This window comes from Ambystoma mexicanum, chromosome 11 (assembly GCF_040938575.1).
Source record: "Ambystoma mexicanum isolate Mex_15411 chromosome 11, UKY_AmexF1_1, whole genome shotgun sequence".
Lineage (NCBI taxonomy): Eukaryota > Metazoa > Chordata > Amphibia > Caudata > Ambystomatidae > Ambystoma > Ambystoma mexicanum.
The window spans coordinates 422,631,693-422,658,256 of NC_090934.1; the positions used below are offsets into that span (position 1 = coordinate 422,631,693).

At 46.0% G+C, this 26,564-nt stretch overlaps 1 protein-coding gene across 1 annotated transcript in view; it reads right to left on the reverse strand.

Moving 5' to 3' along the window:
• Nucleotides 1–26,564, reverse strand: part of CREB3L1 (cAMP responsive element binding protein 3 like 1) — a 411,915-nt gene that overhangs the window by 21,194 nt on the left and 364,157 nt on the right. Inside the window, exons 9-12 of the mRNA XM_069623240.1 lie at nucleotides 25,416–25,484; nucleotides 16,237–16,336; nucleotides 12,715–12,841; nucleotides 3,380–3,641 (exon numbers count right to left, since the gene is read on the reverse strand). Coding sequence (XP_069479341.1) covers nucleotides 3,380–3,641; nucleotides 12,715–12,841; nucleotides 16,237–16,336; nucleotides 25,416–25,484 — 558 coding nt within the window. The remainder of the gene's footprint in view (nucleotides 1–3,379; nucleotides 3,642–12,714; nucleotides 12,842–16,236; nucleotides 16,337–25,415; nucleotides 25,485–26,564) is intronic.

Consider the following 26,564-nt stretch of genomic DNA (forward strand, 5'->3'; position numbering starts at 1 on the left):
GCCACTGCCCAGGTGATATTACTTTTACTGAGTGAGCCACTGCCCAGGTGATATTACTTTCACTGAGTGAGCCACTGCCAAGATGATATTGTTACTGAGTGGGCAGCTGCACAGATGATATTAATGCTACTGGGTGAGCTACTGCCCAGATGATATTGCCAACGTCACTTCCTAAATGATATTAATGCTTCTCAGTGAGCCACTTCCCAAATTATATTAATGCTACTGAGTGAGCTACTGCCCCAATAACATTGCTAGAGCCACCACCCGGATGTTATTAATGCTACTCAGGTCGCCACTGACCAGATGATATTAATCTTACAAAGTCAGCCACTGCCCAGATGATAATAATGCTACTGAGTGATCTAGTGTCCAAATGATATTGATGCTACTCAGTGAGCCACTGCCCAAACAATATTTATGCTACTGAGTGAGCTACTGCCCTGGTGACATTGCTAGTGATCTAGTATCCAAATGATATTAATGCTTCTCAGTGAGCCACAGCACGGATGTTATTAATATTGCTGAGAGGGCAGCTGCACCGATGATATCAATGCTACTCAGTGAGACACTGCCCACATTATATTAATGCTGCTGAGTGAGCTACTGCTCTAATGACATTGCTATAGCCACCACCCGTGGTATGTCATTAATGCTACTCAGGTCGCCCCTGACCAGATGATAAAAATGTTACTGAGTGAGCTAGTGCCCAGATGATATTGCTAGAGCCACTGCCCAGATGCTGCTAATGCTACTCAGGTCGCCACTGCCTATTTGTTAATAATGCTACCGAGTGAGCTAGTGCCCAAATGATATTAATGCTACTGAGTGAGGCACTGCCCAGATGATATTGCTAGAGGCACTTCCCGGATGATGTTAATGCAATTCCGTGAGCCACTGCCTGGGTGATACTACTAATCTTACTGAACCACTGCCCTAATAATATTGATATAGGAATTGCCCGGATCATATTAATTCTATTTAAGGCTACTGAGGGAGCCACTGGCCTGGCGATATTGAGAGAATCGCTGTCATGCTGATAGTCATTGCCCTGATAATATTTAAAAAGCCAGTGCTCCCATACTGAATGTGCCACTGATTATATTAATTATATTGAGAGATCCTCCACCCTAAAAGTATTGAAAGCTTCTACCCTGATCATATTGAGAGCTACTGAACTCATTAGGAAAGGGCTTAGCCCTGAAAAGGGCATACTGCAAAGGAAGCCATTTCCCCCAGCCATTGCAATTCTACAGAATGCATAGATCACACCACACCTTCTAAATGCAAAATGTTTATCTTGCAATTTTAGCCGGATTTCCAAATTGTGTTTGTGCTGGGGTGCCTGTCTTTTGTTAGAGGTTTTCCCTGGCTTGCTTTTAGCAACCCATAGGATCCTGTACAGCAAGCCACTGGTAAGATGTTTCCAGCCTGTTTGGGGTCTTTTGGGGGGATTTAGTCTGTGGTTTTAGTGGGATTTTCAAATCGTTTTTGTGCTGGATCAACTTCTAGAGAGGACTGCATTAGAGGTTGAAGTCCTTTGTTTCTGTTCCCTTTTCCTCTCTCCTACCATCTTGATAGCAATTGGCTAAGGGAGTCAAGGGTGCCTGCCCTTTGTTAGTGGTTTTCCATGGTTTGCTGTTAGTAATACATATACATCATGTACAGCAAGTACCTGGTAAAACGTTTCCAGCCTTTTTGGTTCTTTTTGGGGGGGGGGGGTGTTGTCTGTGTTTTTAGTGGGATTTCCAAATAATGTCTTTTTGTGATGGGTTCCTATCCTTTTTAGTAGTCTTCCCTGGATTGCTTTTAGGAATCCATAGGCCCCTGCCTGCTTTTCACTCCCTCCTATTGGCCTGTATGCTTGGTCACATGACCAGGAAACACCCTTCTTTGCCAGCCCTCCCAGGGCAGCCTTTCCCGGGCAGCCATCGGCTAAGGGCCTGAGGCAAAAGGCAACTCCCTCCCAAGCAGCTCCACTCTGTGTTTGCCCGTATTCATCTGGGATACTTGATGCAGACAACCTGCAGTGACAGATAAGGTAAGGGTGGTGTGGGTGGGGAGTACAGCCAGTACTGTATTCCAGTAAAACCCCTCCACTCTTATTACCTAACATCATATAGCTACATGCCTTTAGCCTAATTGTGTAAGGTAGCCACTTTCTGCATTCAGCCTAATTGTGTGGCGTAGCGATATTCTGCATTTAGCCTAGTTGTGTGTGGTAGCCATAATCTGCATTTGGCCTAGTTGTGCAAGGCATCCAAATTCTGTATTTGGCGTAGCTGTGTGTGGTGGCCATATTCTGCTTTTGGCCTATTTGTGCAAGGTAACCATATTCTGCATTTAGCCTAGTTGTGTGGCGTAGCGATATTCTGCATTTAGCCTAGTTGTGTGTGGTAGCCATAATCTGCATTTGGCCTAGTTGTGCAAGGCATCCAAATTCTGTATTTGGCGTAGCTGTGTGTGGTGGCCATATTCTGCTTTTGGCCTATTTGTGTGGTGTAGCCTTATTCTGTGTTTTGGCCTAATCATGTATGGTAGCCTTATATTGCATAAGGTGTTTTTTTTTTTAAATCATTTACTCATTGTCTGTCCACACATTTTAGACCGTGCTCCCCTTTTAAATCTAGGTGTTTTCCTAAATCTGTTCTCATTTAGTCTTCCAACGCATTTTAGGCCCTGCTCTCCTAGGTGATATGTAACGCCGCTCTTTGTACATAGATTGAACTCAGGATGTTAACTTTGTTGTTTGTACAGCTAACCCATTCCCCCCCCCTCGCACACTGCACCTTTGTAATTTAGCAGAAGGAACGGGCTCATTCAACACACCCTTCACTCGCATATAACACAAACACTATTGCACAACACCTCTGCCATAAGAATGAAGCTACCTTTAATGACAAATATTCAAACTGTAGCTACCCATATATTTTTTCTACCTCCTTAAACACAATCCACCCTGTTTAGTTCGTTGTTCACCTCTGCTGTGCCCATCCACTCGCCATTCAGACATGAGCGACAAACAGGGTCTTGGCCACCCTCACATAACTTTAATGGCTGAAATGCACACATGCATAATAGCACCTCACAATTCCCCCAAATTTGGACTCCGGTCCCTCAGATGGAAATTGACCAACAAGCGTGTTTGGACCATATTTATGGTGAAAGGCGCTATAGAAATTACCAAATGAATGAATTACAGCAGTGCCAATGCGTATTTGGAATGCATTAAGGAAGGGCTTTAGTACCCTTTCTACTGGCTATGGCCCTTTGAGCTTTCTTTTTTACAGCGCTTTCGGTAGGGTTGTGTTGATGTGCTTAGTACTCACATCCACCTTTTGTTGCGCTTGAGCATTCACCAGGTACTGGGCGCACTCACCTCTTGCGGTACCTCTCTTTCCGGTGGGGGATGTCTGTATCCGTCTGGTTCAGGTCCGGCACTTCCACCTGAGACTTGCTCAGGTACCTGGTGTCCTCATGGGACTGCGCCAGGTGACCATAAGACGGATCCAGGTCCTTCCTCTCTTCGGTGGGCGCGTCATCTGGGTCCCAGCTCTCTGCTGCTCCTGCCATCAGGAAAGAGCTGTAGCTGTCCTCCACTGAGCCTGCCTCATCATAGAAGAGAAGGCTCCGAGATCGCACTGCGAAGGAGAGAGGAGGCAGTGGTTAGCACAGAGAGATCAGCATCTGGATCCCTCCAATTAATGCAATCACACACACACAAACGTGCATGCTCCTAGAAACTTGCAGAAACATTCCGCCCATACAAGCATGCATAGACACACAGAGACTGTCGCCCTTATTATAGCCGCAGTGCACTTATTGCAGCATATAGAGAATGTCTCTAAACTGACCCTTAATGTGCACAAAAAGTGATCAGATACATGCGTTAGTTCTTGTCATAACCTTGAGCAATTCTAACCATTCAGCAGCTGTTCATGTCACATGTCAGAGGGAAGACATGGCAGGGTGTGTGAGACATGGGTAGAGACTTCACATAAGCGGTATGTAAGGCGAGTTCAGTATATTGCGGCGGATTCATTTGAGAGATAGTGCCATTTGTGTGTGTTGGAACATGTCTATGCTCCAGAGTGTGGCAGGTATTGTGCATATAACAGTGTAAACAGTGGTGCAGACCACCCTCTTTACCCCATGGCCCAACCAAGCCATCTAGTAGGCCATCGCCTACAGGGACGGCTTCCTTGGTGCTGTCAGATGCTCTCATGAGTCCATGCTACACCACTGAGTGGAAAATTGCTACCTTGTTCTGCTCGGTTCTGTGCTATTTCGTCGAATTTATTTCATCGAGGGAGAATTGGTTGAATTTCTTTTTTCTTTAGGGACATTGTACTTCAGCTGTAAGCAGGGGAGGCCACCCCCAGTAATCCCCTACCTTTATTACTCCTCTAGCCCACCCCCACATACATTTGCGGTAAAATGCAGCAAAAAGAAATTCGACCAATTCACGCTAGATGAAATCTACTGCGGTCAAACCTGCCCACATAATGAGAACTGGCATTGGCACATGCTGGAGTATGATACTGGTAAATGCATCAGGGAAGTTTTTAGTTAGGCATAGCTTAACCTGCAAACTTCTAAGGCTGAACATTGAGCACCATGAAGTTGGAAAATAATAATTACACATATTTCTATAGTGCTTAGTAGCGGGAGGAATCTGACATAAAGTGCTATACAAAACATTATTATTATTATTGGTTGTAGTATTACAAATGTACACCCAAAGCAAAAGATGAAACTGATCTGTTTGGTATGCTCATATAACGGCTCTTAGCCAGTTTCTAAGTACTGCACGTTTTGGCAGCTATAGTAACTTGGATTCAGAAATGTAGTATGCCCAGAAAATTATACAATCTAGTCAGTTTTCGGGTGCAATTCAAACTCAGCTTATCCTAGACTGCAATGGCCAATTTAGTTACAAGACCACAACTTCCAAGAAGCAGAGGCATGCTTGACACTAGAAAATAACACAGCTGTGACAAAGCCAGTGATATGGTATGGTATTGGTTATTTATAAAGCGCCTATACCCAGGCAGTGTTTCAAAGCACTCAAGGACGGTGGCAACATGGGGAAAAACACCAGTCACTCAGAGCCCTTGAAATTCTGAATGATAAGAGTCTGCACAGGCATAGTAAGTGTGTAAAATACATTTAACAGTTGGCGATACAGCAACTTGCCCTGACAGACATTCCACAGTTTAACCAGTGCAATTAAGGAGTCAAGACAAGGGAGAACAAACAGACAAACTTCAGGCATGGTGCTTACGGATCGGTCAAGTGCACAGACGGTCACTGGGAGGGGAAGGTCCAAGTGCATTCAGTCAGTGGAGACTTGGATAAGTTCAGAGAAAGCCACTCTCTGGGGTTATTTCTCAAGTGCAGTGAGTGTGGGGAGTAGGGCCCTGAGGCAAGTGTGAAAGAGGACTGCCGGTGGTGCCTCTGGCTGAAGGTTCACCAGCATATCATACTTCCATGTGGATCAGTAAGCCTTGGCCTGAAAGAGGGAAAGCCCATGGGTAACTGGCAATGCAACACTTCAGAAAACCCTGTGTAGAACGAGGGCCATAGTTATAGGAGAGCTGCACTTCTCTCTATAGCCCATGGCTCTAACTTGATGCAGCTCTAACTCTATCAACAGTGGTTAATTTATTTATTTGCAATGTATTTGTAATATCAATTGATTCATAAATGGCATCCCACAGACTTATATAGGTTCTCCATTTTTGCAGAGAAGAATGTTGGGGTGAATAAAGGTGATTAGACTAGCCCTGGGTCGCTAACTGTGATCACGTTGGGGATCCAGGAGTCGAATCAAGGCCACCTGAGATAGGTCACTGTTCTACTACCATGACCACATATTTTCTCCAGCAGGGATTGGATGGCCATGAGATAAACAAGAGATTTCCTAACACTGGAGGATGGGGTTGATGGTGTCAATGGAGTAGATGTGAAGAATTTGGGGAGACAGAGTCATGTACTGCAGAGAGAGCAGGCAGATCAGGTGCACATTAGAAAAAGAGGATCAAAGAAGAAAGCCAAACAAAACAATCAGCAGCAAGTAAGGGAAGGGCGAAGGGTTTTCAGCTGGTTGGCCAAAGATCACTTTATCCGGTCCCCCCAAGAAGAAAAAAAAGATCTCTGCTAGGCGAGGGGAGAAGGTGGAAGGTAGGGCAGAACTTCATCTGTAGTTCTGATAGGTTTGGATGGTCCTAGGAAGTCAATTAATTAATAGTGCTGAGATGGATGACTTATGTTCAGACTGAAATGACACGAAATGGGAACATCTAGCAGGAGACACCATTGTAGGGATTGCTCAGCTGATTGTATCTCAACTTTGAAAAAGAAAGGAAAGGGGGAAAGGAGTGTAAGCTGAGAAGGGAATCTGGAAAATTATGTCCACCGTTAGAAATATATTCAAAGCAGTTAAGGAATTTAGGAGTCCAAAGGAAGGGTCCTCACGTGATGGGGTATCCTTCCTGTCCACTTTTAAGGAAGGGCTACTACATTTCAGGAGGCTAACAATACAGAATTACAAGGGGTAATAAAAGGTGCTGGAGGCGAGGACAACAAGATACGTTGGATGATTGTAGAAGGGGAAGAATTGCAGAATGGGGTGGCAGAATTTGAAGGTACATAGAAGTTGGAGGCAGATTAAGTTGCTTGTGAACAAGCTGGAAGATTTGGAGACCACAATAGGTAGATGTAACCTCAGGGTTGTGGGTTTTGAGTAGGGGATTGAGGAGACAGAATGCATATTTTTTATGAAAGGTTGGTTGAAGGAGAACCTTTGAGACTGGATGGGTTGGGACCTCAGTCAGGAAACACAGATGACTCACACAATTCTCTCTCATAGAAGAGGGGAGGAGTGAGCTTCTAGGCCTTGATTGTGTACATGGGTCACTTTTTCTCAGAGGAAAATTGTTTTGGTTCAGCCATGTCACTGACTATACTCGGGAAGAGTAATCATTCAATGTTTGTAGGGCGGATCTGAATAGAACGTTTGTGGACAGAAGGACGTTGGGTAATTTTTGTACCCCATTACAGGGTGTTGAAGCAAAAGTATACATGGTGGAACCCGCCAGCTTGACCGTTCAATAGAATGACAATTGCCTTTTTTTCTGGCTAGCTTAGATAAAGTGGCAGATTGGAATAGAGATGGGCATCAGAAATGCATCAGAGGTACTGGTAGACCAAAGGACAAACCGGGCAAAGGGATTAGTAATTGAAAGAGATTGAAAAAGAGATAGAGCAAATGGTGAATTGGTAAATTAGTAGATTACTGCGGTAAGTAGAATTAGTAAAACAAATAACAAAGGTGAACAAGGAACAGAGTAAGGAGATGGTTGATTTCAAACGTGGGAGATTATGTTGTGAGATTTGCCACGACCTTCTTCTAAGTCTTCTAGGACCTTGGGGCAATCTTTATTTCGGCATAGGAGTAGTATTAGGTAAATGTAATGCTCCATATTGTATTGGAAGACTTCAGCATTGCCAGGAACTTGTGACTTTAAATCAAACATGTTTAACTAGTGCTCTATCTAGGAATAAGACAAGGGCTGAGATTAAAATGATAAATATTTTTTAGCTGAAAGATTTACATAGGGTTACATAGCTGAAGCATGCATGGTTCTCCTTTTTTTCTCCTAGACAAAGATGATAATTCAAGATTGATCTATTTTTGACGAATTTGAAATTAGTGGACATAAGCACCTCCATCAATAATATTTCCTTTCCAGACCATGGTCCTTTAAAATCCCAGACAGAAGGAGCAGGTAGGAGGAAACAGGCACGTGGAATGTGGTCATTTTATAAACATCTATTGAATGACTGTGGATGTGTAGTATAGGTGCTTGGCCATTATTATGTTAAACAAATGAGGGGGGTTGAGAATTCTAGGATATGGTGGGGTTCATCAAAGGCTTGATTAAAAGACCATATAACAGAGCATGGGGTCTGTAACCAGCAAGAATGCAATGTGGTGGCGAGAGAGACATTTGGCTTCCTTCAGGAATTTGAGGAATTGCATGGAGCAGCTATAGGGCACAGTGCAACAGAAATTAAGAAAGGGTTGTGGAATCAGTAAAAATTAGCTAGAAACAAATATGAGTGATTTATTTATTCTTTATTTAGCGCCAGAGAGGCAAGAAGGCAAAGAGGCACTCAGCTCACCAGGGGCTACAAACCAGACAGATATATATAGGAACATTCACCAAAAAAGCGAACTACCCACAGTCTAGAGGAGTGGGGCAGGTAACAAAGCCACCAGAGTGACACTTTGGACCACTTTGTTTGCTTTGACTGTAGCACTCGGGTCCACTTTGGCTCCTTTTACTGTAGCACTCGGGTCCCCTTTGGTTTCTTTGACTGTAGCACTATGCCCCACTATAGTTCCTTTGACTGTAGCTCTCTGATCCACTTTAGTTCCATTGACTGTAGCACTCATGTCCAATTTAGTACCTTTGTAGCACTCGGGTCCACTTTAGTTCCTTTGACTGTATCTCTCGGGTCTACTTTAGTTCCTTTGATTGTAGCTCACGGATCTCCTTTAGTTACTTTGACTGTAGCACTCAGGTCCACTTTAGTTCCTTTGACTGTGGCTCTCAGATTCACTTTAGTTCCTTTGACTGTAGCACTCAGGTCCAATTTAGTTCCTTTGACTGTAGCACTCGGGTCCACTTTAGTTCCTTTGACTGTATCACTCGGTCCACTTAGTTCCTTTGATTGTAGCTCTTGGATCTGCTTTAGTTCCTTTGATTGTAGCACCAGGGTTCACTTTAGTTCCTTTGATTGCAGCACTAGGGTCCACTTTAGTTCCTTTGTTTGTAGCACTAGGGTTCACGTTCGTTCCTTTAACTGTAGCACTGGGGTCCACTTTAGTTCCTTTGACTGTATCACTCGGTCCACTTTAGTTCCTTTGATTGTAGCTCACGGATCTGCTTTAGTTCATTTGATTGTGGCACTAGGGTTCACTTTAGTTCCTTTTATTGTAGCACTAGTGTTCACTTTAGTTCCTTTGATTGTAGCACTAGGGTCCACTTTAGTTCCTTTGTAGCACTACGGTTCACTTTAGTTCCTTTAACCGTAGCACTGGGGTCCACTTTTGTTCCTTTTATTGCAGCACAAGGGTCCACTTTAGTTCCTTTGATTGTAGCTCTCCCATCTGCTTTAGTTCCTTTCACTATAGCACTTGGGTCCACTTTAGTTCCTTTGATTGTAGCTCTCCCATCTGCTTTAGTTCCTTTCACTATAGCACTTGGGTCCACTTTTGTTCCTTTTAGTGTTGCACTCGAGTCCACTTTAGTTCCCTTGACAGTAGCACTTGTGTCCATTTTAGCTCCTTGATTGTAGCACTAAGGTTCACTTTAGTTCCTTTGATTGTAGCACTAGGATTCACTTTAGTTTCTTTAACTGTAACACTGGTGTCCACTTTAGTTCCTTTGATTGTAGCAGTAGGGTCCACTTTAGTTCCTTTGATTGTAGCACTAGGGTTCACTTTAGTTCCTTTAACTGTAACACTGGGGTCCACTTTAGTTACTTTGATTGTATCACTACGGTTCACTTTAGTTCCTTTGATTGTAGCACTAGGGTTCACTTTAGTCCCTTTAACTGTAGCACTGGGGTCCACTTTAGTTCCTTCGATTGTAGCACTATGGTTCACTTTAGTTACTTTAACTGTCACAATGGGGTCGACTTTATATCTTTTGACTGTAGCACTTGTGTCAACTTTAGTTCCTTTGACTGTATCACTTGGGTCCACTTCCTTTGATTGTAGCTCTCGGATCTGCTTTAGTTCCTTTGATTGTATCAATGTGGTTCACTTTAGTTTCTTTGATTGTAGCACTAGGGTTCCCTTTAGTTCCTTTCACTGTAGCACTGGGGTCCACTTTAGTTCCTTTGATTGTAGCACTAGGGTCCACTTTAGTTCCTCTGATTGTAGCACTAGTGTTCACTTTAGTTCCTTTGATTGTAGCACTAGGGTTCACTTTAGTTCCTTTGCTTGTAGCTCTCAGATCTGCTTTAGTTCCTTTGATTGTAGCACTAAGGTTCACTTTAGTTCCTTTGATTGAAGCACTAGGGTTCCCTTTAGTTCCTTTCAATGTAGCACTGGGGTCCACTTTAGTTCCTTTGATTGTAGCACTAGGGTCCATTTTAGTTCCTTTGATTGTAGCACTAGGGATCACGTTAGTTCCTTTGATTGTAGCACTATGGTTCACTTTAGTTCCATTGACTGTAGCTCTCAGATCCGCTTTAGTTTCTTTGACTGTAGCACTCAGGTCCAATTTAGTTCCTTTGACTGTAGCACTGGGTCCACTTTAGTTCCTATGACTGTATCACTTGGGTCCACTTTAGTTCCTCTGATTGCAGCTCTCAGATCTGCTTTAGTTCCTTTGATTGTAGCACTAGGGTTCACTTTCATTCCTTTGATTGTAGCACTAGGGTTCACTTTAGTTCCTTTAACTGTAACATTGGGGTCCACTTTAGTTCCTTTGATTGTAGCACTAGGGTACATTTTGGTTCTTTTGATTGTAGCACTAGGGTCCACTCTAGTTCCTTTGATTGTAGCACTAGGGTTCACTTTAGTTTCTTTAATTGTAGCTCTCAGATCTGCTTTAGTTCCTTTGACTGTAGCACTCCGGTCAACTTTAGTTCCTTTTAGTGTTGCACTCAAGTCCACTTTAGTTCCCTTGACAGTAGCACTTGGGTCCACTTTAGTTCCTTTTATTGTAGCACTACGGTCCACTTTAGTTTGTTTGATTGTAGCACTAGGGTACACTTTAGTTCCTTTGATTGTAGCACTGGGGTCCACTTTAGTTCCTTTGATTGTAGCACTAGGGTTCACTATAGTTACTTTGATTGTAGCACTAGGGTCCATTTTAGTTTCTTTGATTGTAGCACTCGGTCCACTTTAGTTCCTTTGTTTGTAGCACTCGGTCCTCTTTAGTTCCTTTGATTGTAGCAGTAGGGTTCGCTTTAGTTTGTTTAACTGTAGCACTGGGGTCCACTTTAGTTCCTTTGTTTGTAGCACTGGGGTCCACTTTAGTTCCTGTAATTGTAGCACTAGGGTCCACTTTAGTTCCTTTGATTGTAGCACTAGGGTCCACTTTAGTTCCTTTGATTGTAGCACTAGGGTTCACTTTAGTTCCTTTAATTGTACTACTGGGGTCCACTTTGGTTCCTTTGATTGTCGCACTAGGGTCCACTTTCGTTTCTTTGATTGTCGCACTAGGGTTCACTTTAGTTCCTTTGATTGTAGCACTCGGTCCACTTTAGTTCCTTTGATTGTAGCACTAAGGTTCGCTTTAGTTCGTTTAACTGTAGCACTGGGGTCCACTTTAGTTCCTTTTTTTGTAGCACTGGGGTCCACTTTAGTTCCTTTGTTTGTAGCACTGGGGTCCACTTTAGTTCCTGTAATTGTAGCACTAGGGTCCACTTTAGTTCCTTTGATTGTAGCACTGGGGTCCGCTTTAGTTCCTTTGATTGTAGCACTAGGGTCCACTTTAGTTCCTTTGATTGTAGCACTAGGGTTCACTTTAGTTCCTTTGATTGTACTACTGGGGTCCACTTTGGTTCCTTTGATTGTCGCACTAGGGTCCACTTTCGTTTCTTTGATTGTCGCACTAGGGTTCACTTTAGTTCCTTTGATTGTAGCACTCGGTCCACTTTAGTTCCTTTGATTGTAGCACTAAGGTTCGCTTTAGTTCCTTTAACTGTAGCACTGGGGTCCACTTTAGTTCCTTTGATTGTAGCACTAGGGTCAACTTTAGTTCCTTTGATTGTAGCTCCCGGATCTGCTTTAGTTCCTTTGACTCTAGCACTCGGTCCACTTTTGATCCTTGAAGGATCTGCAACTCTTCGACCTTATCAATCAAGCGATAAGAAAAATCCATAAATTGTCCATGTTATGTAAAGGTTTCCACAAGCAAGTGTTTGATTTGTGAGAACACCACATACCTGTATTGGGGGCGGGCAGCCCCCACCTATTCTGTATGCTACACCTGCTCCTCAGTAGCCCATGCTGTGAAGGCTTCCCTCCTCCATAGTACGAGCACATGGGAAACAGAGAGACTGAGCACTGTGCAGTAGAGAGTGTTATTCCGGTACTACTGGTGCATTCTGGGAAATACACGGCCCCTGATTAATTACGTTTTATATTTGCCCATCTGGAAGTCAGTGCAGTTACATGGTGCCGATACTTTCAATAAGTTAGTTGAGCGGGTGCACCTTCACCAAAATATGGCGATGCGCTACTGAAATGAGAATAATCTGCTTTCCCAAACCAAAATGGCAGGGTGGAGGAACTGAGAGCTGAAAGTGTCTGGCACCGTTAAAGTCTGGGAGGTGCAAGGGTGCACACGAGGCGACATATTAACAGACACTGAGGATGGAAGAACTGGAAATTGACGTCTGAAGAGTGAAAGAAACACTAAATGTGTCCCCTGCAAGGAGGAACACCTGTTGTTTCTGGGTATGTGTGAGCAGGAATGCCAGTATTAAGCAGAACACAAGAGAAGAGGAAAGGTTACAGTTCCTGTGTGAGTCATTGCATTCCTTTGAAAGACAATATGACCCTGTGCACTACACACATGCTCTGACACTGAGCCTGCATGGAGGCGACGAATGCAAAATCACGTTCTCGCCCTTGTACACAGCCATTCGCACCAACGAGTTGAAACGTGACTACTGGGGCAGGCTCACCTCGGCTTGTCGTGTACACATCTGGCATCACCCCGGGCACTGTTTTCACCGTTTGCGACACCGAGGAGAATTCTGGGAAGCACGGCAGCAGGGATCCGAGCACCAGCACGAAGCAGACCACCACCACCTGTGCGGTAAAGAACGAGAATGAGGTAAAAGACCGTTGACCACCATCAAAGAAAGTCCTACGTGGTTGCATGCAAGGTCTCCATGAGTCTCAGCGAGACTGGGATCCATTGCCTGAGGAGCACTCACAGTGAGGTATCCTGGCAAGCAGAAGGCATGCCAAGCCACAGAGGTGGTCATTCACACCTAGGGGCCAAAATGAACACCCTCAACACTGGGTTTCCTATGTCATACTGAGGGAGTACCTTCTCACTGGGACTGCTTAAAAGGCCGAGTTAGCCCTAACTTACGCAGAACTTGAACTCATCAGATGTCGTCTCTCATCACTGGGACTACTAAGCACGGCTGATGGAGACTATCACAGCAGGGGACACTAACCCAAAATGTTGGAATCGCACACCCCACGGAACGTTGAAGTCCATCTGTGCGAATCCCTCCAAACTACACTCAGGAAATACTGTTCCACACAGAGTGCCATCTCCAGATGAGAGGCTTCTGCATCAAGGGGTGGAGTGCCACCTCATTAGGCACTCTAACACAGGCTGAGGGAGACCCTCGTCACCAGGGGTGTGGCTCCAGTCTGGGAGTCCCACTGACCCAGGCTAACAGAGGGAATTCATTTACCCACAGCATGCTAACCGAGACCGCAGGCATTCTCATCACAGGTACTGCTAACCCAGGCTGAGGAAAATCTAAGCACAACGAATGCTAACTGAGGCTGAGGAGATCCGAATCATAAGAAAGGCTAACCCATGTAGTGTCAGTCCATTTACACACAATATGCTAACCAAGGCTGGTGACATTCCCATCACAAGGAATGCTAACCCAGGCTGAGGGAAATCTAAGCACAAAGAATGCTAACTGAGGCTGAGGAGATCCGAATCATAAGAAAGGCTAACCCACGCAGTGGCAGTCCATTTACACACAATATGCTAACAAGCAAGGCTAATGACATTCCCACCACAAGGAACGATGAGCCAAATCAAGCGACTCTTCATCATGAAGATCACCTTCACCCATTATCACACGGAATGCTAACCATGCCTGGGGACATTTTTATCACAAAGAACACATGGCCAACCTTAGCAAGACTTCATCATTATGAAAACTAACTCACACTAAGGGCATCGATCCTCAAAAGAGGTGTTACCTCAGACTCTGGGAATCCATCAGCAAACAGAATGCTAAGCTAGACTGTGGGCTTCCATTAGCACAAGGGCTGCTAACTCAGACCGAAGGCATTTAGTCTTATGTGGAACGTGAATCCAGACTGAGGGTTTCCATTAGCACAAGGGCTGCTAACTCAGACTGAAGGCATCTAGTCATATGTGGAATGCTAAACCAGACTGAGGGCATCCATTAGCACAAGGGCTGCTAACTCAGACCGAAGGCATCCAGTCTTATGTGGAATGCTAATCCAAACTGAGGGCATCGATTAGCACAAGGGCTGCTAACTCAGACCGAAGGCATCCAGTCTTATGTGGAATGCTAATCCAGACTGAGGGCATCAATTAGCACAAAGGCTACTAACTCAGACCAAAGTCATCCAGTCTTATGTGGAATGCTAATCCAGACTGAGGGCATCCATTAGCACAAGGGCTGCTAACTCAGACCGAAGGCATCTAGTCTTATGTGGAATGCTAATCCAGACTGAGGGCGTCCATTAGCACAAGGGCTGCTAACTCAGACTGAAGGCATCCAGTTTTATGTGGAATGCTAATCCAGACTGAGGGCATCCATTAGCACATTGGCTGCTAACTCTGACCGAATTCATCTAGTGTTATGTGGAATACTAAACCAGACTTGGATGTTCTATTATGCCAGAAAAACTAGTCCAGATGGTGGGCGTCCATCAAGAAGGAATGAGAAGGCATCCATTAACACAAGGCATTCTAACCCATATTGGGGAATCCTCACTACAGGGAGCATTAAACCAGACTGATGGAATCCTCATCATAAGGAATGCTAAAGTAAAATGAGGACATTCATCACAAAAGGAATGCTGACCCAGACTCAGGACATTTATCCGAAAAAGCAATGCTAACCCACACTAAAGCCAGCTTTTCTTACATTCTTACAAAGAATGCTACCCGGGACTGAAAGTTTATATTCTTATAAGGCATTAGCACCCTGCAGGGGGAAGGGTGGGGTGGAACTAACCAATCAGGAGGTTAGGCAACCCGTTCACGGAATTAAAATACTTTAAATTCGCCCCATCCCATGCCAGCCCATGGGATGGATGGTAATAGCGTTAAGCTCTGGCATTTAATGAGGACCCCAAAATGTTAGCACCTGTTCCAGCCCTTGGAACAGGTGTTTAATGCCATATTCTAATCCAGACTGTGGGCATGATTCAGCACAAGGAACACTAGCCCAAACTGAGGGTATCTATCATTACATGGAATTCCAACCCATGCTGAGGGAATCCTCATGACCAGGAGTGTTACGCTAGTCTGAGGGAGTCCTCATCATAAGGAATGCTAAATATAAATGAGGACATTCATTACAAAAGGAAAAAGAAAAAAAAGAAATTACAAAAGGAATGCTAATCCAGACTGAGCACAACCATCAGCACAAGGAACGTTAACCCACAATAAAGTCTCTGATTCTTACAAGGAATGCTAACCCAGACTGAAGGTTTCTATTCTTACAAGGAATGCTAACCCAGGCTGAAGGTTTCTATTCTTACAAGGAATGCTGACCCAGACTGAAGGTTTCTATACTCACTAGAATGCTAACCCAGACTGAAGGTTTCTATTCTTACAAGGAATGCTAGCCCAGGCTGAAGGTTTCTATTCTTACAAGGAATGCTGACCCAGACTGAAGGTTTCTATACTCACTAGAATGCTAACCCAGACTGAAGGTTTCTATTCTTACAAGGAATGCTGACCCAGACTGAAGGTTTCTATACTTACAAGGAATGCTAACCCAGACTGAAGGTTTCTATTCTTACAAGGAATGCTAACCCAGACTGAAGGTTTCTATACTTACAAGGAATGCTAACTCAGGCTGAAGGCTTCTATTCTTGCAAACAATGCTAACCCAGACTGGAGGTTTCTATACTTTCAAGGAATGCTAACCCCGACTGAAGGTTTCTATTCTTACAAGGAATGCTAACCCAGACTGAAGGTTTCTATACTTACAAGGAATGCTAACCCAGGCTGAAGGCTTCTATTCTTGCAAACAATACTAACCCAGACTGGAGGTTTCTATACTTACAAGGAATGCTAACCCAGACTGAAGGTTTCTATTCTTACAAGGAATGCTAACCCAGGCTGAAGGATTCTATCCTTACAATTAATGCTAAACCAAAATTTACGTAGGAGGGTTTAGGAAGGGTTCGAGGTGTGAGGTGAATCGCAAGCTGCACGTGCACAGTAATCAGCGGTCACATACCATCAGGCAGGTGCCTGTCTGAGTGGACGCCAGTTTATACGGTCGGGAAATTTTTCCGGACACCAACGCCTGGAGCTTCTGCAGCTGCTGAAGCAGAGTCCTAGAGAAAGCAAGGCAGTAAAAAATATTTTTGGTTTTATTGACAATTCAAAGAACACACGCCGCTAACTAACTGAAGCTTCTCCCAGGGACCTTAATTCCTTAAATCTTGATTTTCATTTTATTGAACAGCAGAGGAATAATAGCCTAATTTGGCCCTCCAGCAATCTAAATCTAAACCCTTCAGGTTACAGACAGAACTCTACAGCAGGCACTTGAACCCACTGAGTTATCCGCATTGACTTGCCAATAACTGTCCAGTCTCCAATATTCTGTCTGTATGCCAAAGGGACGCAAACAGTGAAAGCACTGTGATGTTACGGTATGAAATAAAGAACGGAAATAAAGAAAAATACTCCAACATGCCGAAAATGGAAGCAAAACCCACACCTCTGGCACAGATTGAAAATCCGTGGGCCTCATATCTGACCCAAACCAATGCTTCATTCCACTCATAAAATGCATAAATGCCTCCTTCAACCCCCCAACCCGCCGCCCGCCCCTCCATACCCCCCCCCCCACACACCCCTCCCCCCCCCCCCCCACACACACACACGTCTTCTGCCAGCCCTGGTGACAACATGCATCCTAACAGTGCAGTGTCAACTTTATGTTTCCCGCGATTGGCTGCTTGCAATTCTGAACTGGCTCGAGTCCCATCCTGGAGCTTTCAGACTCATGGCATACCAGCATGATAATCGCCTTGGGAGCTTATCTGTGCGATTCTGTGGGAGCTTTGGCAGCGCCCCGGCTGGGGAGCAGGTTTTGGAGACTGCCTGGACTCGGCCTCGCCAAGCCCGGAACACTTAGAGCCATGAGTTGGACTAACAAATTAGCGTTGCTTGTATGTAATAAAAAACCGTAGTGAAATTGTCTTCAGTTTCTCTCGTAAGGAAATCCATGGTCTCCATCACGCGACTCGACCGCCACCTCTCTGTACCGAGAATGCACCTGACTCTACAAATAGCTCTGTGTGTAGGGTTCAGCGAAACGATTCGGTAAAGCTGGCCCCCCTCCGATGGGGCTTGGGGTTCTTCTATTGGAGCATGTTGCCCGGTCCCTCGTGCTTTTTCCAGCGTCGCTTTCGACGAAAATAATGTTCGTGTTCTTCTCATCATCATTCAGTGTTGATTCGGTTGTGATTTGTGTTAAAAGTCTGCACTGCACAAACTGTACAGTAGGTGGAAATAAAACATCACTGGTAACTGACACCAATAAAAAAATGTATTAATCCTGATCTCCTCCTGGCCCTGCTTTTCCAGTACTGGGACCAACGCACAGCTGACAATGCCCAAGAAAGAAAGAAAGAAAGAAAGAAAGAAAGAAAGAAAGAAAGAAAGAAAGAAAGAAAGAAAGAAAGAAAGAAAGAAAGAAAGAAAGAAAGAAAGAAAGAAAGAAAGAAAGAAAGAAAGAAAGAAAGAAAGAAAGAAAGAAAGAAAGAAAGAAAGAAAGAAAGAAAGAAAGAAAGAAAGAAAGAAAGAAAGAGAGCCCTCTGATCTCGGGTGACAGTTTGTTCTGTCGTCTCCCAATGAAAACATTCCAGGCCTGGACATTTTTGGCAGGTCTTCTGGCAGCCTCCTGAGCCTGGCGCAACCTCAGAGCCGGGGGCACTTCACGCCAGAGAGGACTCTGGAGTGGAGGGAAGCCCAATTTCCAATCCTGGAAAAATATTCTCAGAATGTCTGGCGGAGACTGCTTCTCCGCGGATAATTTCTGAGACGGAATCATCCACGGAGTGCACAAAACGAGGGCTTTTCTCACAAGCTCAAGCGCGTAAATAAAAGTGTGAGAAGGCACGCGAGTGATAAGTGAGGGAGCAAGCGAGCGCTTGGCAAAATGCGCGTGAACAAACACGTGACTAGAGATGTGCGTGAATAAGTGGTGAGGAGATTGGCTGAATGCGTAACTGAACGAGTAAGTAAGCAAGGGGGCAGTAAACAAAGTGAGCGACTAGATGAGTAACAGAGTGCGTGAATGACCCAGGCCCCGGGCCGCATGAAATGGGGGACGATAGAGGGTCTGGGAGTTTAGGCGCGGGGTGGGGGAAAACGGTGCAAAAGCATAGGGAGGGGCGTCCGAACGGCGCCACAAGAAACAAAAGCCCAGGAACGGCAGGAAACAGCACCTGGGAAGGTGCGAAATGTAACAGCAAGGGATCAGGGGGGGTAACCCGGCCGCCCCCAAGAAGGAACAAAAGGCCGGGGGGGTATAAGTAAGCCTGGAAAAGGAGAGGCGGCACAAACCAGGTAAGAGCTCACCTCTCTCGGGTAGACTCTTAGTGCCTGGATTAGGGGAAGGAGAAACGTTTGCTCTTGCGGGCTCACGCATTTTTCCTACCTCTCGGAATTCGTCCTAAACGCAGTGGCTACGAGTCGCCCAATGGTGCAGGAGCAGGAGCGACCCAGAAGTACCAGCTGCAAACGAACAAAGGACTTTCGCTGTGGTAAAACGGGAAGCGTGGCTGACAGAATTCAGACGAGAAGGATGGCGGAAGGAAGAGCAAAAAGGGCCCAAGAATTCTCAGAATGGGCGAGAAAGGCAGAGAAGGAATACGGGGCACAATGGGTGCTGGAGATAATGCAGAAAGAAGAAAGGGCGAAGACAACGTCACCTCTGCTGTTCATAGAGCCCAGCAGCAGCGAAGGAGAAGACGAGGTACCGCAAGGACAGAAAAGGGGAAGAGCGGAGTCGAAGAGATCAGAGGAACAGACAGAGGCACCGACCAAGAAAAAGAAAAAAGATAAAAAGAAAGGTACTGTGAATAATAATGTGGGGAATAAAATCGTTAAAATGTTAAAAAATTGCGTCACGGTTTCGGGTAAGTCGCCCAGAAACAATGACAAGAAGAGCAGACGGGGGAAGGGATCCAGGGAGGAGCAGCAGGGGAATTCCTCAACTGAAGCAAGCAGCGATGACGAAGAAAGGGATCATCTAAGGGCTTGGGTAAAATGGAGGGGAGTGGTGAGCAGGGAAAACAGAGAGGGGCAGGGGGGCAGGGGCAGAACCCAGGAAAACCCCGGTCCCGGCACCACAAGGGGCACCAGTAGAACCCAGGGAAACCCCGGTCCCGGCACCACAACGGGCACCCGTAGTCCCGGTGCCGCAAGGGGCACCAATAATCCCAGCACCACAAGGTGCACCGGCAGGGCCAAACGTAGTGGCAGGGGACACACCACCGGAGGCAGCACCAACGGTGGCAGCGGCAGAAAATGGGGGGCCACTCATGACGAAATATGGCAGGCCAACCATGGGTAAAGATGCACAGGGCAGGTCAATGAAAGCGATGGCTTGGTACATAAATGACAAAGTAAAGGAAAAAAATATGGAGGAAGGAATTGATCGATATCTTTACATTGTTAGATTGTCAAAAGAGGGGGATGAATGTGGCCCTAGAGGACATGAAGGAGGACGAGAAAAGTTTACTTAAAAAGGGGCCAGTAGTAAGGAATTTTGACAACTGGATGTCGGCCTTCACCATAATGTCTACAATTATATTACAAAATTTCCCGGAAGACGGGGTAGCATTAGTTGCGTATCAACAGAGGGTGCTGAAGGTACACGCAGCGTTTGGAGGTGACGCATGGCTGGAGTACGATCACGAGTTCAGAAAGGAGATGTAGTGCTTTCCGGGTATGGGTTGGGATGAAGAAAACTTTAATCTTTACATATTTAATGTGCTAAAGGAGAAATGGGATTCCAAGGAGCGGAGCACAGGGGGGCAGCAGGGAAGGCAGTATTGGCAGAAGGGTTACAAAGCGGATTATAGATACAACAGCAGAAAGTACGAATCCAGCTATGACAGAAATAGAGACCAGAGTTTGCGGAGCAGATATTATGGGTCACAGAGAGGGTGGCAGAGCAGCCTGCCCCCGATAACACAGGGGGGGGGCAGTGGGAGCACGGGGACAACGCGAGCAGAACCAGGACAATGTAGGAGTTTTGAAAAGGGGGTACCATGTAGCTGGGGATGGAAGTGCAAGTTCAGCCACAAGTGCGAGAGATGTAAGTGTGACCACAGCAGCTCCAAGTGCACAAGGGCCGCAGCTCCAAGCGGCAGAAGCGATGAGACGCGGAAATAAGAACTCGGGCGGGAAAGGGGCCACGCCAGTAAAAATCGAGAGGGTGGAAAGATGGCTCCAGAAATACACAGACCAAGAAACGGCCCAGAGCGATGCAACGGTATCATATTCAGACTTCGAGGAGGCAGTAGAACTGGTCAGGAAAGCGGGAAAAGGGGCATGGATGGCATTCCGTCTGTTGCCAGTCAACAGCAGATCACGAAGATGGTTATGTAGGCATTGGGAGGGGGAATACTTCGTCGACAACTGCCTCCCGATGGGGTGCGCCATATCAGGAGCATATTTTATCATGGAAATAACAAGCGAGTGGGGTTTTCCTCTGGCGGAGGAGAAAACGGTGGGCCCAACGCAGATTATCCAATTCCTAGGAAGAGAAATTGACTCAAACAAAGGAAGGTGTCGGATCCTGGTGACAAGATGACGGATCTGCTAGCGACAGTGAGAGAATTGCAAGCGCTGGCAGGAAAGCGGAACGTCGCAGGAAGAGTCATACCACAGGGGAGGGTGTTCCAGAGAAGTATTGAGCTGAAAACGAGAGGTGCTACAAAGGGGGCACCACAGAGTCAGGTTAGGGGGAGGAATCAAGAAAGATCTGGAAGTGTGGGTGGAACTTCTGAAATACTTCAATGGTCGGTGATATGGCGATCACCGGTGAACGAGGAAGTTAAAAGGGTATTGTTCACCTATGCAGCAGGTGGCCTTGGGTTTGGTGCAATACTGGGGAAACAATGGTGTGCAGGCGAGTGGCCAAAAAACATGGCAGGTGGCAGAATGGACAAAAAACATAACGCTGCTGGAGCCCTTCCCGATATGGGTCGCGTTATGCGCATTGGGGGAAGATCTAGGGAACAAGGAGTTAGCAGTATGGTCAGATAACATGGCGGTGGTGCACGTGTTAAATAAAGGAAGTGCGTCATGCACAATAGTGTTGGAATTAATGAGGGCAATCACGCTGGAAAGCATAAGAATGAATAGATGCATAAAGGCGAGGCATATCGCTGGGGAAGCAAATGTGGTGGCTGATGCAATCTCACGCTTGCAGTGGGAAAAATTCAGGGAGCTAAGACCGGACGCCGGCAAGGAAAAAACGCCCACGCCGCGGAAGGCATGGGTCCCGTTGGAGGCACTAGAAAAGAAAGCACGGCTGGCCACAAGGTCAACTCAAAAGAAGTGGGAGAAGAACGGAGAAAAGAAAGGGTCATCGACAAGCTGACCAGGAACGCCCTCACGTACAAAACGGGTAAGCAGTACGAAGAGCATGTAAAAGATGGGTTGGTGGAAACAGGTGTAAAAGAGGTGGAAAAAATTGCAATTGGAAAAAAGGTGTGAATTTCTCAAAGGGGCATTTGCCAAAAGGAAAAAAGAAAAGTGGTAAAAGAGGTGTTGGTGGAAACAGGCGTTAAGAGGCGGAAAAAATTGCAATTGAAAACAATGTGTGAATTTCTCAGAGGGGCATTTGCCAAAGGGAAAAAAAGAAAAGTGGTAAAAAGATGTGTTGTAAAAGAGGTGGAAACATTTTTTATTGATAAAGGTGTGAATGTCTCGAAGGGGCATTTACCAAAGGAGAAAAGGAAAAGCTGGTTGGTGGAAACAAGGTAAAAGAGGAAAAATTGCAATTGAAGAAATGTGTTAAATTCTTGAAGAGGAATTTGCCAAAAGGGAAAAAGAAAAGATGGGCGGCGGCGCACCACAAAAGTGTCGGGCATACGGAACCCAACCGACAGCGCTAGAATAAAATATGCTATGAGAGGATGGGCTAAATTAGAGGGGAAGAAACCAGGTAACAGAAGGCGGGTGAGCTTTGGGAAGTTGATAATTCTGTTAAAAGTATTACGAGAGGCACGTAGCAGCACGGGCAAAGCGGCGCGGTTCAGGGCAGCACCTTGCGCTGGCATATTACAGGGCTTTCAGGGTAGGGGAGCCGGGGGCCAGTAATACGGTGGCAAGAGACGGCCTGGCAAGGAGGGATGTTAGTATGGGAGACAAGGGGATGTCTATAATGCTAGAGAAAGCTAAAGCAGATCAAACTGGGGAGAGCAACAGACCAAAATGGCAGGAGAGAGAAGGACCACTGTCCCAGATGCATCACACAAGAATTCCTAGACCCCCGACCAGAGGTCGACGGGCAGCTATTAATGCATAGGGACGGCACCGATTACATCCTGGTGAGGCCTCCCTGGGATGCACTGGGAGGACATTCACGACTGGCTGTCGGACCGGATAGTTTTCAAGGACCCCCCCCTCCCCCGAGTACCTGGTTATACACCTCGGAGGGAACGACCTGGCGAGCACAAATAGGGGTAAATTACAGAGGAACATTTGCGAGCCGCTGCATAGCATAGCCCGCAGCTGGTGTAAAACCGAGATCTTTATGTCAGAAATAATACCAAGATGGTTCTGGTATGGGGCACAGTAGAGGCACGCAATTTAAATAGCTAGAAAGAAACTAAATAAATCAGTAGAAAAGTACTGCAGGAACACAGGTCTGCACTTCATAAGACATGGCTTACACTGGAGCAACCCGGACATGTTTCACCAGGACGGGGTACACCTATCAAGGAAAGGGATGGGGGGTTTTTTCCGACACATTTTTAGGGCACTCCAAGAACGAGGTTGTAGGTAGGGTTCTTTTGGGGGGACCTGAGCGGGCGTAAAGAACACCCGGTCAGGTGTGGCAGCATATGCCCAGGAACGAAGGCCCAGGGATAACAAGGACTCAGGAGGAGCCTTGGGCAACTTCGGGACTGGACACAAGGCAAGGTGCCCAAAAGCATATGGTAGTGTAATTATTTTGTTGTGTTGTATTTTCTGTAAGAAAATAAAATGCCTACGGCCTACAACATTTCCATACACATAAGTTGTCTGTGATTTATTGCTTAGATAGGGATCTGGTAAGAGAAGCAAAGTGAACCCACACTACTCAGCCTATGACCCAGGCCCGGGCCGCATGAAATACGGGACGATATAGGGTCTGGGAGTTTAGGCGCGGAGTGGGGGAAAACGGCGCGAAAGCGTAGGGAGGGGCGTCCGAACGGCGCCACAAGAAACAAAAGCCCAGGAAGGGCAGGAAACAGCACCTGGGAAGGTGCGAAATGTAACAGCAAGAGGTCAGGGGGGGTAACGCGGCCGCCCCCAAGACGGAACAAAAGGCCGGGGGGGTATAAGTAAGCCTGGAAAAGGAGAGGCGGCACAAACCAGGTAAGAACTCACCTCTCTCGGGTAGGCTCTTAGTGCCTGGATAAGGGGAAGGAAAAACGTTTGCCACCCAACCCACCCTACAATAATAACGGAAGTAGAAGGGTGCAGGCAGGAGCAGGTACGCCGAGTACTCTCTCGGTACACGGTCCAAGAAAGAAGGAGCAAGCGGAAGTAAAAACGCCGAGTACTCTTTCGGTACACGGTCCAAGAAAAGAAGGAGCAGGCAGAAGAAGGAACGCTGAGTACTCTTTCGGTACACGGTCCAAGACATGTCGTAGGCGGCATGTGCCCAGGAACGAAGGCCCAGGGATAACAAGGACTCAGGAGGAGCCTTGGGCAACTTCGGGACTGGACACAAGGTGCCCAAAAGCATATGGCAGTGTAATTATTTTGTTGTGTTGTATTTTCTGTAAGAAAATAAAATGCCTACGGCCTACAACTTTTCCATGCACATAAGTTGTCTGTGATTTATTGCTTAGGTAGGGATCTGATAAGAGAAGCAAAGTGAACCCACACTACTCAGCCTAAGAGCATGTGAGTACATTAATGAATAAGAGCGTGAGAGTTCGTGAATTTAAACAATACATCCACCAGGCACTTGCCATACACGGGGTATGTTTGTGGCAATGAGCACGCAGTATTCATTATTGACCATCTGACTGCCAATCAGAAGGCAGTCAGTAACCGTCTATAATAAGTGCTGTTATTTATTGAATTAAAGTAATAAAGTGCTCCGCTCCCACACCTCTGCTTTGAGTAGTGTCCCCTCCCGTTTGACAGGGAGTCCTCTCCACACACCAGCAGGAGTGAGAGGAGTTGTGCAGGGCAGGGATCGTGCACACAGTTTGCTGTCTGTATGTGTTGTGCGTTCACCCTGCACTCCTTTCCCCGTCCAGAGCACAGCATCGCTGCTTATTGCTATACAGCCACGTTTCTCCTTTTGACACCTCGTTGCCAGCTCTGAGACTATGTCTATAGAGTTTGGGAGCGGTCTTAATCAACTACGATAATATACCACCTACCCCTGCCAGCATATGGTCCTCACATTCTGCTCTAGATCATCGTACAGGGCATTTCTGACTGCTGATGCGGTTCGTGAGAATATGGTATACCGTTTCGGGAAGCTAAGCTACCCTTTCTTCTGTAAATAACTGTTTATCTCGTTTCATTGATGTAACAATGACTTTATAATTGTGTATTTTTTGTACAATAACCAAGATGTCTGTAACTTTGTCGTGATACCTCAGAGTCTGGGCGAATAACAAATGCAACAAATAAATAAATAAATAAATAAATAAATAAATAAATAAATAAATAAATGCATTTATGTTAAAAGCGGCTGTTGATTGGTTTTCACCCGAAAGTGAAAATGCGAAGGGGTTCCGTTTGGTCCTGTCAGCAGATTCCATTGCTTGAGTGGAAATGTGTACACAGGGCCATGTTTGAAATTCCGATTTGGCATGCAAGGCCGCAGGCGTTTGGAGTTGTCTCGGTGGCTTCGAGTTCTGAGTCTGGCTAATTGATCAGCATTCCGGACCATTCTCTGTCGCACTGGTCCTTTGCCCCCGTATGTCCGTCAGTCCAAGCTCCGAATGGGATTCTGGAATTCAGGCTTAGTTTCACCAGGAGCGCCTCGTTCAGACCACGGAAGTCGGAACAAACCTAGACCTACGCCGAATTTTGAAGATCCATTGCTCCGCCTACTGATATGCACTGTGAAGACCACGCCCCCCTACCAATTTCCCCCCACCCCCAAACAGACTGCCGACACCTGGGCCGTCTCTTCCCGCATGCAGTCCGCACCTGTTTGCGTTTTCCAGGGTCTCCACTTTCTTCCACAGGTCGCTGTTCTCCGAAGTGTAGGACTCCACCCTGCAGAAACACAACATAATATTCACAGCGCGCCTGGGACAAACAGAACGGCGTCTAGCCGCTGCACTTATTACACTCATACCACCTGCATCGCAAGGACCAGTGGCTCATTCATTGTTTTCTTCGTCTCACTGCCCTCACACCACATCCTCACTCCCGAGTCATCCTCCTGTCTTTGTTCTTATGTATTTATTCTTAGTGTCCCCCACCTGAGTGAGGCGGGATGAGACATTAGGAATAAGAATGAAGAGTGAGGATGATGACTAGACTGCACACTAGTAGTGTCCATTTTAGGGCACCCTAATTTCTCCTCAAACCTCCTTCTCACTCCTCAGTCATCCTTCTCCATCATCAGTCGTTACTCTTCTTCCTAGCGTCTCACACCTGACTGAGGAGGTGAGAGATGTTATAAACAGGAATGAAGCGTGATGAGCGAGGGTGATGTTACTATGACTGCACTGGCCACTGTGGTGTCCATTTTAGGACACAGTCCCTCTCACACCTCTTCTGGCTCCTGAGTCATCCTTCGACCTTGCCCACCTTAATTATTATTCCTAGCATCTCATTAGGAGTAAGACTGAAGAGTGGGAATGATGACTACATGGTACACCACTAGTGTCCATTTTGGGACACTCATTTCTCCTCAAACCTCCTTCTGACTCCTCAGTCATCCCTTTCCATCATCAGTCGTTACTCTTCTTTCCTAACGTCTCACAGCTGATTGAGGAGGTGGGAGATGTTTGAAATAACAATGAAGCTTGATGAGAAAGGGTGATGTTAATGTTAATATGACTGCACTGTCCACTGTGGTGTCGATTTTAGGACACAGCCACTTCTCACACCTCTTCTCGATTCTTAGTCCCAATGCCGAGCTCTTCTTCTTATCTCATCACACAGTGGGATGAAGAAACCAGAGAAATGCTCAAGGCCACACGCGGTGCAAGGCCCCAGACACACACCCATGCCTGAAAGTTTTGGGAGCAATAAGCACACATGTGACTGAATTAATTTGCTATTTTTTAAAATTTTAGCGATCTCAATACTGTATCCAGCTGCACGAATGTGGCACATTAAGCACAA